Source organism: Elaeis guineensis, chromosome 13, assembly GCF_000442705.2.
Source record: "Elaeis guineensis isolate ETL-2024a chromosome 13, EG11, whole genome shotgun sequence".
Classification (NCBI taxonomy): domain Eukaryota; kingdom Viridiplantae; phylum Streptophyta; class Magnoliopsida; order Arecales; family Arecaceae; genus Elaeis; species Elaeis guineensis.
The window spans coordinates 1,995,657-2,013,102 of NC_026005.2; the positions used below are offsets into that span (position 1 = coordinate 1,995,657).

The following is a 17,446-nucleotide window of genomic DNA, read 5'->3' on the forward strand; positions in this document are numbered from 1 at the left end:
GCCAATCGTAACACTGCTGCTTCCTGCGCACTTCAATGCACGTGCCATGCTGCTTGGATTCAAATCGCACCCAGCCGCTTCCATTTAATTCATGCAGTGCCAAGCCCAGCACCTTCTTTTTTAAATCCTAACGGGCCTGATTCCATGTTGCTGTCATTTAAATCCTTGTAGGCTCTCATGACTTTTAATGCTCTTCTAACAAAAACTACGTCACAGCAACTTCTTAAGAACCATGAGTCGTATTATTTAATTCTTGTTTTCCACTTCTTTAAGCCAACCCCTCGTGACAAGAAGCCTCCACATTGCACATTCACACAGCCAGCTAACTCCTCTCACCCATTAAAAGCTATATGGGCCTTTAAAAGTTTTGGGCTTTTAGGCTTAGTGATCATAAAAATACAGATATCAGGCTGTTATTGCTTTAAGGATTGCTGATTGATTTATGAATAATTCTTTGTGATTAATAATTCATAGATTGACGTCTCTGTGCAGTACCTCTTTTCTGTAAAATATACGAAAAAAAGCATTAATTTTAAAAGAATAAAGATAATTTGGTTTATAAATGAATGCTTCTATATAAACAAATTTACACACTTATCACACCCCCCAACTTATTTATTGCTAGTCCCTTAGCAATACAATATATATATATATACACACACACATATACATATTTATAACCTTTTTTTTGACAATATTTTATTAAAATCATCCTTTATAAAAGTAGATCTAGGATTGAAAGTCCAAGAGTTTAGAAGTATTACTAACTAAATATTGAATTTTAGAAGTAAATTTCGTAGTTAGTGCAATCAGAAATTTTCTTAGAATACATCGAAAGATCTACAGTACTTGTGCTTGTGATGACCAACTTAGCATTTGAGTGCTGGCTTGTAAAGGACAAATGTATCTTCTCTTATCATCTTATTTTGGTTAATTTTCTATACACCCCCAAATAAAGTTCATGAACTTAAGGTAGCTTTCACATTGCCTTCTTTTTCTCTCTCTTTCTTTTTTTTTTTCTAGTGCTGAGCATTCTGGTCTTCCCTTCACCATTTGACGCAAACCTCCACACTTGACTTAGGTGCAGAGATCTGGTTACTAAGCTTAGAGCAATCCACATATACTCTGTGTTTTGTACTTTTATTTTAGGTAGGTAGCTCTTTCTTCAAATTCAAATTTTTGATTGGAGTGTATATCAATCATCAATTTTAAGTGATAATTAAATCCTCAGTTGGTCTCACAATCAGTACCTATTTTGCTTTGCCAGTGTGCAGGTGTAATTAGAAGTGCTAATAGCCTTTAAGTGATCTAAGTAAGTTGCTAAAAATCTACCTAACTAATCTACTCCTTAACTCGCTATAGTCATTAGCAAATACTTTGTAACTTTTATTATTTTTTTTCTAGTCTATTTCGCTCAAGATTCTATTTCTTGACACATAATTTATTCAAAGTTTTTTTTAAAAGAGTTTTTTTTTTAATTTTTTAATTTCAAAGATTTTTATGCGGTATATTTTTCAAAAATTTTTCAAAAATATTTTTAGAAGATTTTTCCTACCCCCCACTTAAGTATCATTATCTCTAACGAAGGAAGAAAGAAAATGGAATGCAAGAAAGAAAAAGAAAGATGTCACTTGGTGAATATGTGTTTTTTGTTGAAGGTGATTTGGTGCGATGTTGGTTTGAAAGTTTGAAATCCAAAGATGGGTATCTCTGTTTATTCAATAGAAAAGATATTAGTTTAAAAAAATTGGGTTGCCTTCCAGAAGTGCTAAGTTTAACGTCTTCAACCAGACTTTTATTAAGATGACGATTTTTATTAAGGCTATATCTAAGAGATTGGGTTGCCTCCCAACAAGCGCTAAGTTTAACGTCTTCAGCCAGATACTAAAAGAGTGCCTATTCTATTCCTGTCTGAATCTTAACATGGGTCTGTAATTCTTTACGTGATTCAGGCTCTTCCTCAAGATATTTTCTACTTGAGATCATTATGTGACTCATTTTCCTAATAACTAACAATTCTTCTTCTATAATTAGATTTAGGTATAACTTAAGTACTAGTTGGGGTTTTAAAAGACCTAAATCTATATACTCGATGTGCTGAGGGAGTATTTCTGGATCTCTTATTGTTGCCTCTTCTTTTTTAAACAGAGGTTCAACCAGTGTCATAAGGGGTTCAACAACTAATTTTGATTTTAGCTGAGTGTAATGGTCACTAGGTGTGGATATCTTATTATTATTATCAGCTTTGGGTATCGCCTCCAGTTCCTCAGACCTGAATGTTCTCAACTGATTGAACTGATCTTTAAGTTTTAGACCATTCTGAGCTTTGGGGTCAACCTCTAGTTGGCTTGGTAATCTACCCTCTTCTAGTTTACTAACCGCTATAGTTGATTGGCCCAATTGTTTAAATAACTGATCAGTGATTTGCATAAAATTATTGAGAGTATTTTTAATGTCTGAGGTTGATTGCGTTAAAATATCTAAATTCTTTTGTAATGTGTTGATTCTTTCCTCAGGATTTAAACCTGGTTGATCATTTAGTATTTGGTTGGGCCTGAGATAGGGTTGATAAAAATTATGGGCTCCTAATATTGCATCTTGTGACCATGTAAAATTGGGATGACTTCCCGACCTTGGGTTATAGGTTGATGCATAAGGTTCATTTATGTGGCTTTCATTGAAGGCACTCTCCTGTATGAACTCAGTTTGGGTTGGGTTCATCAAAAAAGAACACTCTACAACATGATCTGGTGCATCGCATCGAATGCACATGGGTGCTAGCACTTGGTTAAATTGGATATGTTTTTCGTATTCTAAGGCTTCAATTCTTTTGGTCAAAGTTGCAATTCTAGTATCTTCAAACTCTCTTGAATAAATGTATGCATCTTCAATTTCAGTGAATGTAGGATGCATGTTAATCATTTGAGGGTCAATTGTAAAATTGTTAGTTGAGGATTTAATTCTAGACGGTTGGACAGAGCTAATCGGATAACACAGGTCCAGCAAGGTTCTAGGTTGTCTATTGGAATCTATTTCTTCCTCAGTGACCTTATAGGCTTGTAGGCTTTAAATTGTGTCTGGCAATCATCATTTTGTCCTAGTAGAAATTTTTTTTAAATTTTTTATTTTAATATATGAGAGAAAAAGAGGAGAAGAAGAAGAGTTATAGGGATCAGAGTCCTAAAGGGTCCTAGACCGATAGATGAGAGACTTTTAGTTAGATTTAACTTTTAAAAGCAAGCAAGTTATCAAACAAATTAAAACTCTACGTAGGGTTATTCTAATTCTAGATGGCTCCTAACTACCAAGGTTGCTTTCGAGCCTTCCAAATTCGCAATCGATTAACCGAATCAGTCAGATAAGTATAAGATCGATGGGAGGCTCTTCGTACTTTCGCAACGGATCTAATTAGATAACCATCTTTCTTCGGAACGTAGTTCCTGAACCACTTTCTTAGACACTGACAGGCTAACCAACTTAAACCTTATCCAATTTTTGGGTTTTCTTGTCCTAATGAGCTCGGATGTCCCTAGGACTGGCGTCTAATCAATTTTATTTAACGGTTAGGTTATGTAGATGCAAGAAAGTGATTTGTGGGCTAAGGAAGGGTGATCAAATCTCCACCTTATCTGATTAATGAGTGATGCCCTTAAGATATATTATGAAAATGTAATGCAAAGAAAGAAAGATGATCAAATAAAGTGGAAGATTTTTAAAGTTTAGGTGTTTCTTTATATTAGTTAAATTTTATGTGACTATTATTTTTTTTATTTATGTTAATCTAATTACAGAAATTAAAGTAAATGCTAAGTTTTGAATACATCAGTGAGTTATGAAAGAAATAAAGAGATCCAACTAAAAAGAAATTAAATCAGCTAATAGGAAAAGAAAACTTATGCAATCTAAATATAATGTAAGAAATCTAATCTATATTAAAGGCAAAAAATCAACTAAGCAAATAAAGTAGCAATTAAAGGAGAAATCTAAGAATTAAAGGTAACGATTTTTTTTAATGCAAATCAAAATCTATCCTAGGACAATCATACAACGTAACTTTCTGTTACGTTAGGACAACCTTATGTCAGGATAGATTTTGATTTGACTAAAATAACTAAAAGAAGACAGAAAAAAATTACTAAAACTAAAAGTACGAAGAACAAGAATCTGAAACACAATTTAAACACGCCAATTTTTCGACAACGGCGCCAAAAACTTGATGTGTCTTAAATTTACTGCAAGCGCACGGTGTGTAATGTAGCACGTCCGACGAGTATGGGTCGATCCCACGAGGAATTGAGTTTTAAAGTGTATTCAAATATTTGCTCAGATGAGCTTTATAGAAAAAGAGGAGGGATTGTTTGTTGAATTGCGAACTACCAAAGCAGTAAATTAATTAAATATGAAGATAAATTATCTAAAAGGTCTAGGGTTTTTGAATCCACTAGACCAATGAATTAGAGAGCTTTCATATGGTTTCTCTTATAATGTCCCTTGATTAAGGTGTAAAACATGAACAAGCATGGATCATGAAGAGATTTAACTCAACTATGATCCATTAAGCATTTTGCTTTCACCCTAATTAAAACTCTTTCTTTCTCCACTTCTCTTGTGTTACCCAAGTATAGGCTATGAAGGGATTCTGATCCAACTATAATCCATCAAGATTTTCACACGGAAAGAGAAGAAAGGGTTTAGAAATTTGTGAGCCTTCTACCAATTATCCTCTCTTGCACCAAATCAAGCATGGACTATGAAGAGATTCTGACCCAACGATAGCCCATCAAGTCTCTTGACAAGAGAGATGAAGGGAGAAGGTCTTAAAAATTAAAAGCTCAAAAAGAGAAATTCAAAGAAGAAGGCTTCTATTCATGGTCTAGCTTCATCGCAAACCCTAGAAGGATTGCTTTAGCCAGACATAGTTGATTTGAAACCTTAAAAAAATAAAATCTTATTCTACTTGTTGGAATTTAACTTGCAGAAATTAAAAATTATAAAATTAAAAGATGTAGAAATTTAAACTACTCTATTGCAGAATTTAAAATTACAGAAATTAAATAGAAAAAGAACAACTAATTTATTGCTAAATAAAAATTCTGATATAAAAATTTTTAACTCCTAAGCCGTTAACGAAGCTTGGAGTTGGAACAGAAAATAAAAAAAATAAACTCTCTTACAGAATCTGTCTTCTCTCTCTCTCTTGGCTTGGGGCAACTTCTCCCTGGTTGACTCTCCTTCTCGTGTGTTGGAAGGGTGGAAGAAAGTAGGAACAAGGTGGCTAAAAAAATTTAAAGGGTGGGTATGCCTGCCTGTCACACAGACCTCTAACAAAAATTATGGTGTAGAGAGAGATATCTTTCAATAAGGAGGTATAGAGGCCTTTTTATAGATGTTAGGGGGAGAAGATTTTCATAATTTCTCGATGTGGGACTAAAGAAAAGAGTAAGAATTAGAAGATGAACGGATGAGATTTGAGGGATAAGGGAGGATAAGGCAAGCCGTTCAATTTTAAATCTCTCTAAGAAATTTCCATATATATATATATATATTTATTTATTTTTAATCTCGGCCGTGACATCTCAGATTTTATTTCCGCATGAAGGGGCATGTGAAGCCGCGCGTCCATTCGCTCGCTTGCATGAAGCCCACGGTCCCGCATGACCACATGAAGCCGCTCGTACCGCTGCTGCTTCCTGCGCACTTCAATGCATGCGCCATACCGCTTGGATTCAAATCGCATCTAGCCGCTTCCATTTAATTCATGCAGCGCCAAGCCCAGCACCTTCTTTTTTAAATCCTAACGGGCCTCATTCCATGTTGCTGTCATTTAAATCCTTGCGGGCCCTCATGACTTTTAATGCTCTTCTAACAAAAACTACGTCACAGCAACTTCTTAAGAACCATGAGTCCCATTATTTAATTCTTGTTTTCCAGTTCTTCAAGCCAACGCCTCATGACAAGAAGCCTCCATGTTGCACATTCACACAGCCAGCCAACTCCTCTCACCCATTAAAAGCTATATGGGCCTTTAAAAGCTTTGGGCTTTTAGGCTCAGTGATCATAAAAATACAGATATCAGGCCGTTATTTCCTTGAGGATTGCTGATTGATTTATGAATAATTCTTTGTGATTAATAATTCATAGATTGACGTCTCCACGCAGCACCTCTTTTTTGTAAAATATATGAAAAAAGCATTAATTTTAAAAGAATAAAGATAATTTGATCCGTAAATGAATGCTTCTATATAGACAAATTTACACATTTATCAAGCTGCAAGTGGCAAAGCACCTAGTCGTACCTATTTCAGTGGTGCCTCGGGTAGCCTCCGGAGGCTGTTTCTCTCTCTCCCTTTCCTTATCTCTCCTTTTCCTTTCTCCTCTCTTTCCTTCTCTTTCCCTCTCTATTGTGTTGGGTTGGGACAACGCCCACCACCTCGATAGCAGTAGTGAAGGCCTCGGTGGCTTCCGGAGGTCATGTCTCCCTCCCTCTCTCCTTCCCTCTCTCTCTTTTCCTCTCTTTCCTTCTCCTTCCCATGGTTCCTCATCAGTGTATCGTTTTAAGGGCCCGAACTGTCCTGATCCACCGTCAGTACGGTCTAGCATGCCCAAACCAGATGGTTTAGGATGGTTCTACCGACCCTGCATTTATTTGTTTCTACAGCTAAACGATGCCCCCATTTTGATCTTCCTATGCTTGATTTATATTGTACTGTAATATAGCTTCACTTGAAACTTAGTGCTGCTTATGACAAGTTACTACCAGGGGTGACTTTCTCACTACTACTGATAGCTAATCAGTTGCTTTTTTGTTTGGCAATTTCTCAGACTTATATTGTGCATGATGTACATGTGATAAGTCATTTGCCAGTGTATCTTGGTTTCTTCACTTTTTAACCTTTATATTTCCATATTTATCCTCTGGAACCTTAGGTCTCATTGCATGCCCCATTTTCTTCACTCTTGGCTTGTTAGTGCTTCAACCTACTCCAATCTTTGAAAGTTTTACAAATTGGATGACCCTTGAAGATTTTTAAGAAAACTGCCATGATTGAGTCATTTTTATTTGGATCCCGATCTCAAAATGAATGTAATAAATCATGATCATAAGTTAAAAACAGTAAGAAATAGTTAAGGGATTGCTAAAATTAATAGTGTTGTTGAAGTGAAGAAACAATGATTAATTTCATTAACTTGATATGAGTTACATATATATATATATATAGACATCATATAGGGCCTAAAGGCCCACTCAACATAACCACTAATAAGTAGACTATCTACAGGCCCACATAACTTAAAGTCCAACATATATGTTTTATTCTTAACACTCCCCCTTATGGAGCATAAATATTAATCATACCCAGCTTGTTACAAATATAATTAATCCTAGCCTGGGTAAGACTCTTTATAAACAGATTAGTTAGTTGATCCTCTGAGTGTATGTAACTGATGGAAATGAGCTTTTGCTGAATCTTCTCCCTCACAAAGTGACAATCAATTTCAATGTGCTTCGTCCTCTCATGAAACACTGAGTTTGATACAATATGCATAGCTGCCTGATTATCACACCATAGCTTCATAGGAGAAGAATCTATAAAACCAATCTCCATGGTCTGGTATTCTGATTCTGCACTTGACCGAGACACTATATTTTGCTTCTTACTCTTCTAAGATACTAAATTTTCTCCCATAAATGCACAGTATCTTGTTGTAGACTTCCTATCATTAGACGAATCTACCCAATCAGCATCAGTGAACCCCTCAATCTGTATACCACCATGATCTCCATACACAATACCCTTTCCTGGGGCTTCTTTCAAGTACCTCACTATACAGATTAAGGCATCCCAATGTACAGTAGTGGGTGCTGACATGAACTGACTCAATACACTCATAAGAAATGCAATGTCTGGAAGAGTGATTGTGAGGTAGTTGAGTTTTCCAACAAGTCTTCTGTATTTCTCTGGTTCAGTAAACATCTTCCCCTTTTCTGCTATAAGTTTGACATTTGGATCCATAGGAGTTTCGCAAGGCTTTGCTCCAAGTAGACCAGTATTTGTCAAGAGATCTAGAACATACTTTCTTTGAGAAAGAAATATATATTTCTTTGAGTAAGCCAGTTCAATCCCAAGAAAGTATTTCAGTTGTCCCAAAACTTTTGTCTGAAATCTTGCCTGAAGAAACTCCTTTAGTGAAGAAATACCTTGTGCGTAGCTTCCTGTAATCACAATATCATCAACATACACAATCAATAAAATACAACTACTATCAATATGTTTGAAAAACATAGTATGATCACATGAACTTCTCTTCATATCAAACTCTATCACCACATCATTGAACCTGCCAAACCAAGCTCTGGAAGACTGCTTCAACCCATATCATGATTTTTTCAATTTGCATACCCTACCATACCCCTGGGCAACAAAACCAGGAGTTGCTTCATATACACTTCTTCCTGCAAGCCACCATGAAGAAATACATTCTTGACATCTAACTGATACAAGATCCAACAACAAGTAGCAGCTAAGGAAGTAAATATGTGAATAGATGTCATCTTAGCTACAGGAGAGAAAGTATCAATATAATCTACACTATAAGTTTGGGCATATCCCTGAACTACCAAATGAGCTTTCAATCTATCCACAGAACCATCAGCCTTTATCTTCACTACATATATCCACTTACACCCAATAGTACGCTTACCTAATGGGAGAGAAGCCAAGTCCCAAGTGCTATTAGCCTCAAGAGCCGACATTTTTTCCTCCATAGCTGTCCTCCAGCCATTGTGTGACAACGTCTCATTTAGTGTCTTAGGAATAGTCATAGAATGAAGAGAGATAACAAAGGAGCTGGTTGACTGTGATAAATGGCTATAGGAAACAAAGGATGAAATAGGATTGGTACAATTGTGTTTATCTTTTTTGAGAGTAATAGATAGATCAAGATCAGAATCAGATGACGTGAAGCTGATAGGGATGAGATAGCCACTGGTGGATCTGCTAGTTAAGGACCTGCAACATCTGACTGGGGAGATTTATCTCGATGGGTGTAGACATAAGTAATGAAAAAATGAGGTGGATCAGATGCAGTAGAGGTGGGATAATTGACTGTAGATCAGAAAGTCCTCCATAGACTCCATCTCAAAAGTAGAAAGAGAGGGACTAGCAAAGAAAGGACTCGATTCAAAGAAGGTGACATCTTGAGACACAAGGTATCTACCTAACACAGGAGAATAACACCGGTATCCTTTTTGTGTAGGGGAGTACCCAAGAAAGACACACTTTAGTGATCGAGGGTCTAACTTACTGATCTGAGATCTCATATCCTGTACAAAACAAGTGCAGCCAAATGTCTTTGGAGGAATTGAAAACAATGACTGAGTAGGGAACAAAACTGTTTAAGGTGCACGACTATTAAGAATAAAGGACGGCATGCGGTTTATAAGAAATGCAGCAATATGAATTGCATCTGCCCAAAATAGTTTAGGTACTCTGATTTGAAATATTAATGCTCAAGCAACTTCTATAAGATGATGGTTCTTCCTCTCAGTTATTCCATTTTGTTGAGGGATAATAATACATGATGATTCATGGATAATGTCATTTTGTGTCATATAGGTATTAAATTGATCAGAAAAATATTTTTTGGCATTATCATTACAAAGAATACGAATATTGTAATTATACTGAGTACGAACTTTGGAATAAAAAGCAGATAAAGTATAAAACAACTCAGATCAAGATTCCATTAGATATAACCAAGTACTTCTTGAATAATCATCAACAAAAGTTACAAAATATCGAAAGCCAGACTTGGAAGTAACAGGATATGGACCCCAGACATCAGTGTATTAGATTGAAAAGGAGACAAGGCTCGTTTATTCACTCTTGGAGGATATGACACCCGATGGTGTTTAGCAAACTCACACGACTCACAAGACAAACTAGTTACTGAACTTAACTCAGGGCATATTTTCTTCAAGACTTTCAAAGACGGATGACCAAGACGACAATGAAGCTGGAATGGAGAGATGTCAGAATTGACGATAGATGCAACAACGGATGGGATAGTAGTAGCAATCTCGTCCAGCAGATACAATCCATTAGACTCACTTCCCCTATCAAGGATCTTCCGAGTCGATAGATCTTGAAACAAACAGTAGCCAAAAAAAATGTAATACAGCAATTTAAGACTTTAGTGATTTGGCTAACAGATATCAAGTTAAAAGAAAATTTAGGAAGATATAAAATAGAAGACAAGGGTGGCGAAGAGGTAATGGATGTATCTCCACTACCTAAGACTTTGGTAGTGGATCCATCTGCTAGTGTTACATTAAAGCACTCATTAGACGGTTTATAACGGGATAAGATACCTTGATCACCTGTCATGTGGTTGGTGGCACCTGAGTCAATGACCCGGTATTAGGATGAGGATGAAAGGTAGGCGATGGGGTTACCTGTCTTGACTAGAGTAGCTTTAGAGGAGGATGTCGACTGTTGAGACTGGGTGTACCTGGCAAACTCCTCATCAGACACGAGTACGTTGCGGTCCTTAAGGTGATGAGCAACTGAATCAACTGGATTTGATACAGCATGAGCAAATCTGGATGCCTGATACTATTACTGCATCTGCTGCGCCTGTGAAGGTTTAGGACACTGATGATGAAAATATCTTGGTTCTGCAGTTATAGCACATCCTCTGGCTCTCACGACCACCATATCTTTTACCACCATGTCCTCCTCTAATATCACCACGTCCTCCATCTCTCCCTCCTCTGTATCCACCACCACCATTGCTCTGAGATACAAGGGCAGATCCATTAGACATATCCTTAGTACCTAAGGTACTCCCTCAAGCTGCACTGAGTACAGTAGTGACAACATCGAACAAAGAATTCACATCCTTGTTGGCTAACAACTATGACTGAATCACCTTGTACTCTGTATCCAATCCAGACAACCAACCAAATACAAACAGTCTCTGATGTTGCTCCTTCATCATAGCTACATTAGTGGTGATCGGCATTGCTTTACAAAAATCTTCTGTGGCTCGTTTATACTCATAGTAATACTCTATGATACTTCGCCCATTTTTACTTGGACGACTTACCTCTTGAGCCAAACTATATAACCTTTTCATATTTTTAGTCCCAGAAAAATACTAATGTAATAACTCCCATGGCTCTTTCACCGTCGTAACATGTTGCATTGAGAGAGCCATCTTTCTATCAATGCGATTGACAATCTGAGAAACCAGCCTCTTATCTTCAGCCAACCACAGTTTGGCTTCCCTTTCTCCCTCAGGACATAATTCAGTAAGGTGCTCTTTCTTGCCAAGTTCTCTAACATTGACCTTGACAAGAAAACGCCATTCTACAAAATTGGATCCATCACTAGCTAGCATCACATCAATTAATTTCTGGTGTGCGGACACCACTTCAACACTCTTAAGGCTCTCTCCTGACGCCATTACTTAAAACACTGCACAATTTTAATCAATTCAAACAGTAACACAACAAACTATACCCTCATACCTCCACAACTTGCATCATGCTACCACAAACAACCTGTGATCAGCCCAATCATCTCTACTTGAGACTCCTAATCCATAGGTTATCATCACACAACCTACATCCTATCAAAACAAACTCCACAATCATTGCAAGAAATCTGAACTGAGAGACACGAACCAGTAAACACATAAAGACATAAGTAGTAGGCTGTAAAAGGGCTGATCTGGATGGTGGTATGGTAGATCTGTAGATCTGGTTCTGTTGTAGATCTGGTTCTGGGGCAGATCTGGTGGTCGGCAAGGGCTGGAAAGATGCAGATCTGGTGCTTGATCTCCTTCCCAATTCTTTTAGGATTGCTTGAAAATGTCAATCACACCTTCTAGTGGCAGCTGGACGGAGAGAGATGTGGCAGTAAGGAAATGATGGAAGGGTTAGGAGATGATGGGAGGCTGCAAGAAGATGGCGGCTGGACAGAGAAAGGGGGTGGCAGCAAGGATATTAGGAGTAGCAGCAAGGAGGGTTAGGGTTTTGGCAGACATAATATGATGGAAGGCAGCAAGGAGATGGCAGCTGGACAGAGAAAGGGGTGGCGGCAGCTTGCTGTGGCTAGAGTTAGAGTTTTGGCTCTGATACCATATTATTGAAGTGAAGAAAAAATGATTAATTTCATTAACTTGACCTGAGTTACACATACACACACACACACACACACATATATATATATACATCATATAGGGCCTAACGGCCCACTCAACATAACCACTAATAAGTAGACAAGAAATTTTTTGTGCATCGTAGGTGGTGTAGAAAATCCAATGTTGAGCGCACCACTTTGTCCGATTGGGCCACGTAGCCATCACTTCCCAACGCGCATTTAATGTCAGCAGGTCAGCTTTTTCATTTAAAAATTTTGTATGACGAAAATATCCTTCTTAAAAATTATGACATCTTTTTTAAAAATTATGATATCCCTTCAAAAAAATTATGACACCCTCTGCATAAAAGGCTAAACTGAAGCGGGGTGTTATAATTTATGTGAAGAGATGTCATATTTTTTAAGAAGAGGTATCATAATACTGTTTCCGCATATATTCATTATCTTTTTTCCTTCGTGCAGTATTATGATACTCTTTAAAAATTATGATATCCTTTCACAAAATTATAACACTCCGCTTCAGTTTAGCAGTGTCATAATTTTTGTGAAGGGGTGTCATGATTTTTAAGAAAGGTATTTTCGTCATACAAATTTTTAAACGAAAAAGCCGATCTGCTGGCATTAAATGCGCGTTGGGAAGCGGTGGCTACGTGGACCAATCGGACAAAGCGGTGCGCTCCACATCCGATTTTCTGCACCGCCTGCAATGCACAAAGAATTTCTAATAAGGAGACTACCCACAGGCCCACATAACTTAAAGCCCAACACATGTTTTATTCTTAACAAATAGTAATAATTGTGAAAAGAACATGAGTGGGCTCTAAAACATATCCTTAAGAACGTCAACTAAATACTAGACAGCTAATGTTACAAAAAAATGCCTCAATAGTAAGCTTTGGTTTAAGCTGTCAGAAGGGACGCCATAACACATGGGGAAAAAGATCTCCAAAGGACTTGCTATCAACAAATTGAGTGATATACATTTTTAGTTCAGAGCAGCCACCTCATGTTAACATAATGAAATGCTTTGGAGCCAATTTCATTAGAACATCCAGATAGAAAAGTCAATAATGGACTTCAGAAAGTTATCTCAGGCTACCAACTACCAAGGATCATAGAAAGATCAAGACAATGAAAGTCAACTCAAGTAGGACTACTAATACATAAAAGATAGCCCAATATTGCTTTTTTGGTTGAATAAAAATGAATAAAAAGGGCACTTAACTAAGACAAGAAGAAAAGAAAGGGAAATTAGTCCAAATGTCACAAGTTCAAGGTGGAATGATCTTTTGATAAGAGATGGTGGTTGGAATTATTGGTAACTAAGTGCTGTCCTTATGGAGATGCAAAATTGAAATGATTTTCTACTCCTTGGATGTTCCGCCATCAGAACCAATCTTTCCTTATTCAAAACCCAATGGTTTCATGGTGTTGGCAATTCTCGATGGGTTTGGTGATACTTTGTAAATGCTATTCAATACTATATGAGGATAGTGGGATGTCACCTCATAGAGGTTTGATCTAGTTGTTGTGATGGGAGATGGCTGAGTGAATAACCAGATGTGTTTCAGGAAACTAACAGTGGGCCTTGATTTAACGCTACGTGAAGGGGAAAAGAGAAGAAACAGCTAGTGATGAAGTGATCATCTAATGGGAGAAATAGCCTAATATATGTATGTGGCATTATAGTGGTCTAGAATGATGTTAATTCTACCATTATATGTGAAAGAATACAAGAAAGATATAACATATACTTTATTTTCTCTTGATAGTGTTTCATCCTGAAGATATGTTGTGGATGAGACTATATTGTTGTCTTATGTGAATTTTTCTCCCAAATTCTGTTTTTAAGCTGGAACTAGATGGCATGCATTTATTCAAAGTAGTGGTAAATTTTAATTTTTCTTGTTATTGATAGGTCTTATTTTTATATGTTAAGAAAATATTTTATTAGAAATATAAGAAGTGAGAATGTAGAAAATTTCAAGAATTTTGGAGTGAAGAGAAATCAATATTTTTAAAATTATGCCAAATTGCCAATTGATATAATGGACATTTAAGGATGGTTTATCATAACATTGCAAGTTACTAATAACTTGCTGTATAAAAAAGTTTCTAGTATCTGTACATTTATGGATTCAATGAGAAAATTGTTACAGATTAAATTATAAAAAAAATTTAGGTCAAAAGTGAATATATGTGAATAGTGTGGATATCATTTGAAATGAGCAGTTCAGATTGAATTGAACTTTCGATTGATCTTGGGACTTGAGATCTTATGGATGAAGATATGGAGTGCAACTAGCTGAAGCAAAAAAGGTTATATGGAGTGCAACTATGGTGAAAAATGTATGGAAAATTAAGCACCTTTCACAATTGAGCCACAACGGATGCCTAAGAAAGCTAATTCCTCAAAGTAATGTCGTTGCATTATAATCTATTAATGATGAATCATGGTCTTATTCGTATTTGTTAAATTAATGTTGATGTTTTTAATGCTTCCAATACTTTTGATATAGTTCTCCCCAAGGTTTGCCATACCGAGCAGTATCATGCCATACTGAGCGTATTGTAGTATATACCGAACTGGTATGTAGTCTCGTACCGTACCAACACTTGATACACATTGCTGTCTCATACTGTATTATGTACCAACACTGTCATAGGATGGTATCAGTACATGATTTGGTACCGAAACGATGAACCTTGGTTCTCTCCTTCTAGTCTCTCCTCTTTTTGGTGCCAATTGTCCTTGCCAGGAATGTTGGTTTAATCAGTTGGATGATTTATGTGAAGTTCATGGCTAGTTGTGAAAAATCAACGAGGCTTATGATCCATAGGTGACTTCATTTTGATGCGGTAATGCATGATAGCTGTAGCTATCATTATCAAATTAAAATACTATGAGTGGAATTTGATTGTATTTCCCCCACTTTACATGTCAAATATAAGCATCTCTTATGCTTCTATTACCATATGGTACATGTTAATGAAAGCAACATGCAATGTAAATATAAAGAAGTGTAGGCATGAATGCTATGCCTTGGAATCTTGAGTATGTTCATCATGCATCGAAAAAGATTTGCTGTTTATGGTTCTTAGTCCCACGTCGCCCCCCCCCTCTTTTTTTGCAGGGGACAGTTTACTGTTCTTAGCTGATGTAACTGATTTCTTACTTGAAATAACTCAAAGATCACATAACCATCTAGAACAACGGAAAACTATTTGAGATGTGTCATACTTCTTGGATGATCTTTGTGACCATGTGTTAATTGATATATTAGTTGTTTCATATTCATTTAATTTCTACTGCTAAACCTAAAATTCTCTAATTAACATTTTAGTTCCTTTTCTTCCTTTTCTATTAATTATCAATTCTTAAATTATCTAGTCATGTTTTTATCTATTGACATTTATGTTTTTGTTTCTGTTGCTTGTTGTTAGAGTTGTCCACACTCTGAGTCATAATTTCCGAAGTGCTACTAGCATTGTTCGAACTGAGTTGAGTTTGCCCATTAAACCAGAGCATGCTCTCGTGAAGGTCATTTATGCTGGTGTAAATGCCAGTGATGTAAGTTATTGATATTTTGCAATTTACATTACCAGTTTTGCTGTAGATAAAACCAACGAATATTTATTTGATTCTTTATGCTCTTTATGGCCCTTAACTTTCTTGCATAATGTCGATTGCATGCATCATAGGTGAATTTTAGCTCGGGGCGTTATTTTGGTGGCAATAATAATGAAGTTGCTGCACGCCTTCCATTTGATGCTGGTTTTGAGGTTTGTAAGATCTTAACCTCTACATGAGTATATGAATTTTTTGACATATTGTACTGTTGCACCTTGCACTTGTTTACATTACATCTGCAATTGTTTGTTGATGCTGTAGCATCAAACTCATTATTATTAAAGATATTTACTTTACAATATATTAGTCATGCACTATAATTGCCATCTTTTGTGTGCCATTTTCTATTTCTTTTTCTTCATCTAAATTGTAAATTATTTTCTTTTATCAAACCTGCTAAATGTTCAAATTGTTCCTGAATTTTTCTTTTTGTTCTCCTGGTGTCATATTGATGCTTTTGTTCTTTAGGATTTTTATAAATGTATTCTTTTTCCTGTCATACTTGTCTTGATCTGGTTAATCTGTTGATCTTTGTACCTTCATTTCCCCACTTTGGTGCATGTGTGTGTTAGGGTGGGGAGGGGGTTGTGCACTAAAATATATAGCTTTCCCAAAAATCATTAGTATCAACCATCGAGAATCAAAATCATGCTCTATATTAGTCCATATCAACTGTTCTGGATCAGATCAGTGAGATGTTGGGTCTTGGGACAGGTTTAGGACCACATTATATGGAACAACAAGTTGCCCTATTTGGTATTGCTTGGCAATCTGGTACAAATCAGGCTGGTGATTGCTGGCCCAAACTCATTGATGTCAACCAAGATGTATCAGAAAGAGGTGCCTGAGGTCTTTTCTCTTCCCTAAGAAACAAAAGATGGAGAAAACCTATCACAAGTAGCATTTACTATTCCAAATAGATGCGTTAAAACAAAAAGTTAAAAAAGTGACAGGTTGCTGTTAGAACCAACATCATAAATCTAATCATGGGCTCAAAAACCTCCCTGATCCTAAATTATGACCTTAACAAACCTTAAGAGGCATCTAAACAACAACTGAAAACAACAAACAAGAGGAAAAAGTGGGAAAGAACAAATAGTATGGGCATCCAAGTGAATTACTAGGATGCTAGACCTTCTCAAGTGTTCGTGCAGTTTTGTCCCATTGCTGTATGGACCCAATTCCTAACCGATTCTAGTCCAGAATTGGATTTTGAAACTTTGCTTAGTGTGTCATGCCTGTGCTGGTTGCACATCTTAGACATGCTTCCAATCTTGCATATGTCAACCATCAATTGATTTCTAGAGGCTTTAGTTTCCAAGTAATAAAAATTATTTACTTAAAAGGCATGATGGGGTGATGATGTGCGCAAGCTGTGGCACCTAAGCATTTCAGTTTTTGTGCCACAGAAGTCCTGCAAAGACCATTATCTTATGTTTGTTCACTATTACATTGCTTGATGTTGTACATGGACCATGTTAACATGTCTACATTTATATAGAAATTTTCCAGTACCAATGGCATCTCTCAGTAGCAGTGTATATAAAAATAATATACATACATACATATAAAGAGAGACGGGGGATATTGACTTGGTTATACTCAAATGGATTTCTATTCAGATGCAATTTGATGATGGCGGTCTCTC

The 17,446-nt window shown here is 36.5% G+C and overlaps 1 protein-coding gene across 4 annotated transcripts in view; it reads left to right on the forward strand.

Annotated features, from left to right (window-relative positions):
* Positions 1 to 17,446, forward strand: part of LOC105060872 (uncharacterized) — a 57,020-nt gene that overhangs the window by 19,941 nt on the left and 19,633 nt on the right. For all 4 annotated transcript variants that reach the window (XM_073247585.1, XM_073247586.1, XM_073247588.1 and 1 more), the window contains exons 8-9: positions 15,612 to 15,738; positions 15,870 to 15,950. In XM_073247585.1, the coding sequence (XP_073103686.1) occupies positions 15,612 to 15,738; positions 15,870 to 15,950 (208 nt within the window). The remainder of the gene's footprint in view (positions 1 to 15,611; positions 15,739 to 15,869; positions 15,951 to 17,446) is intronic.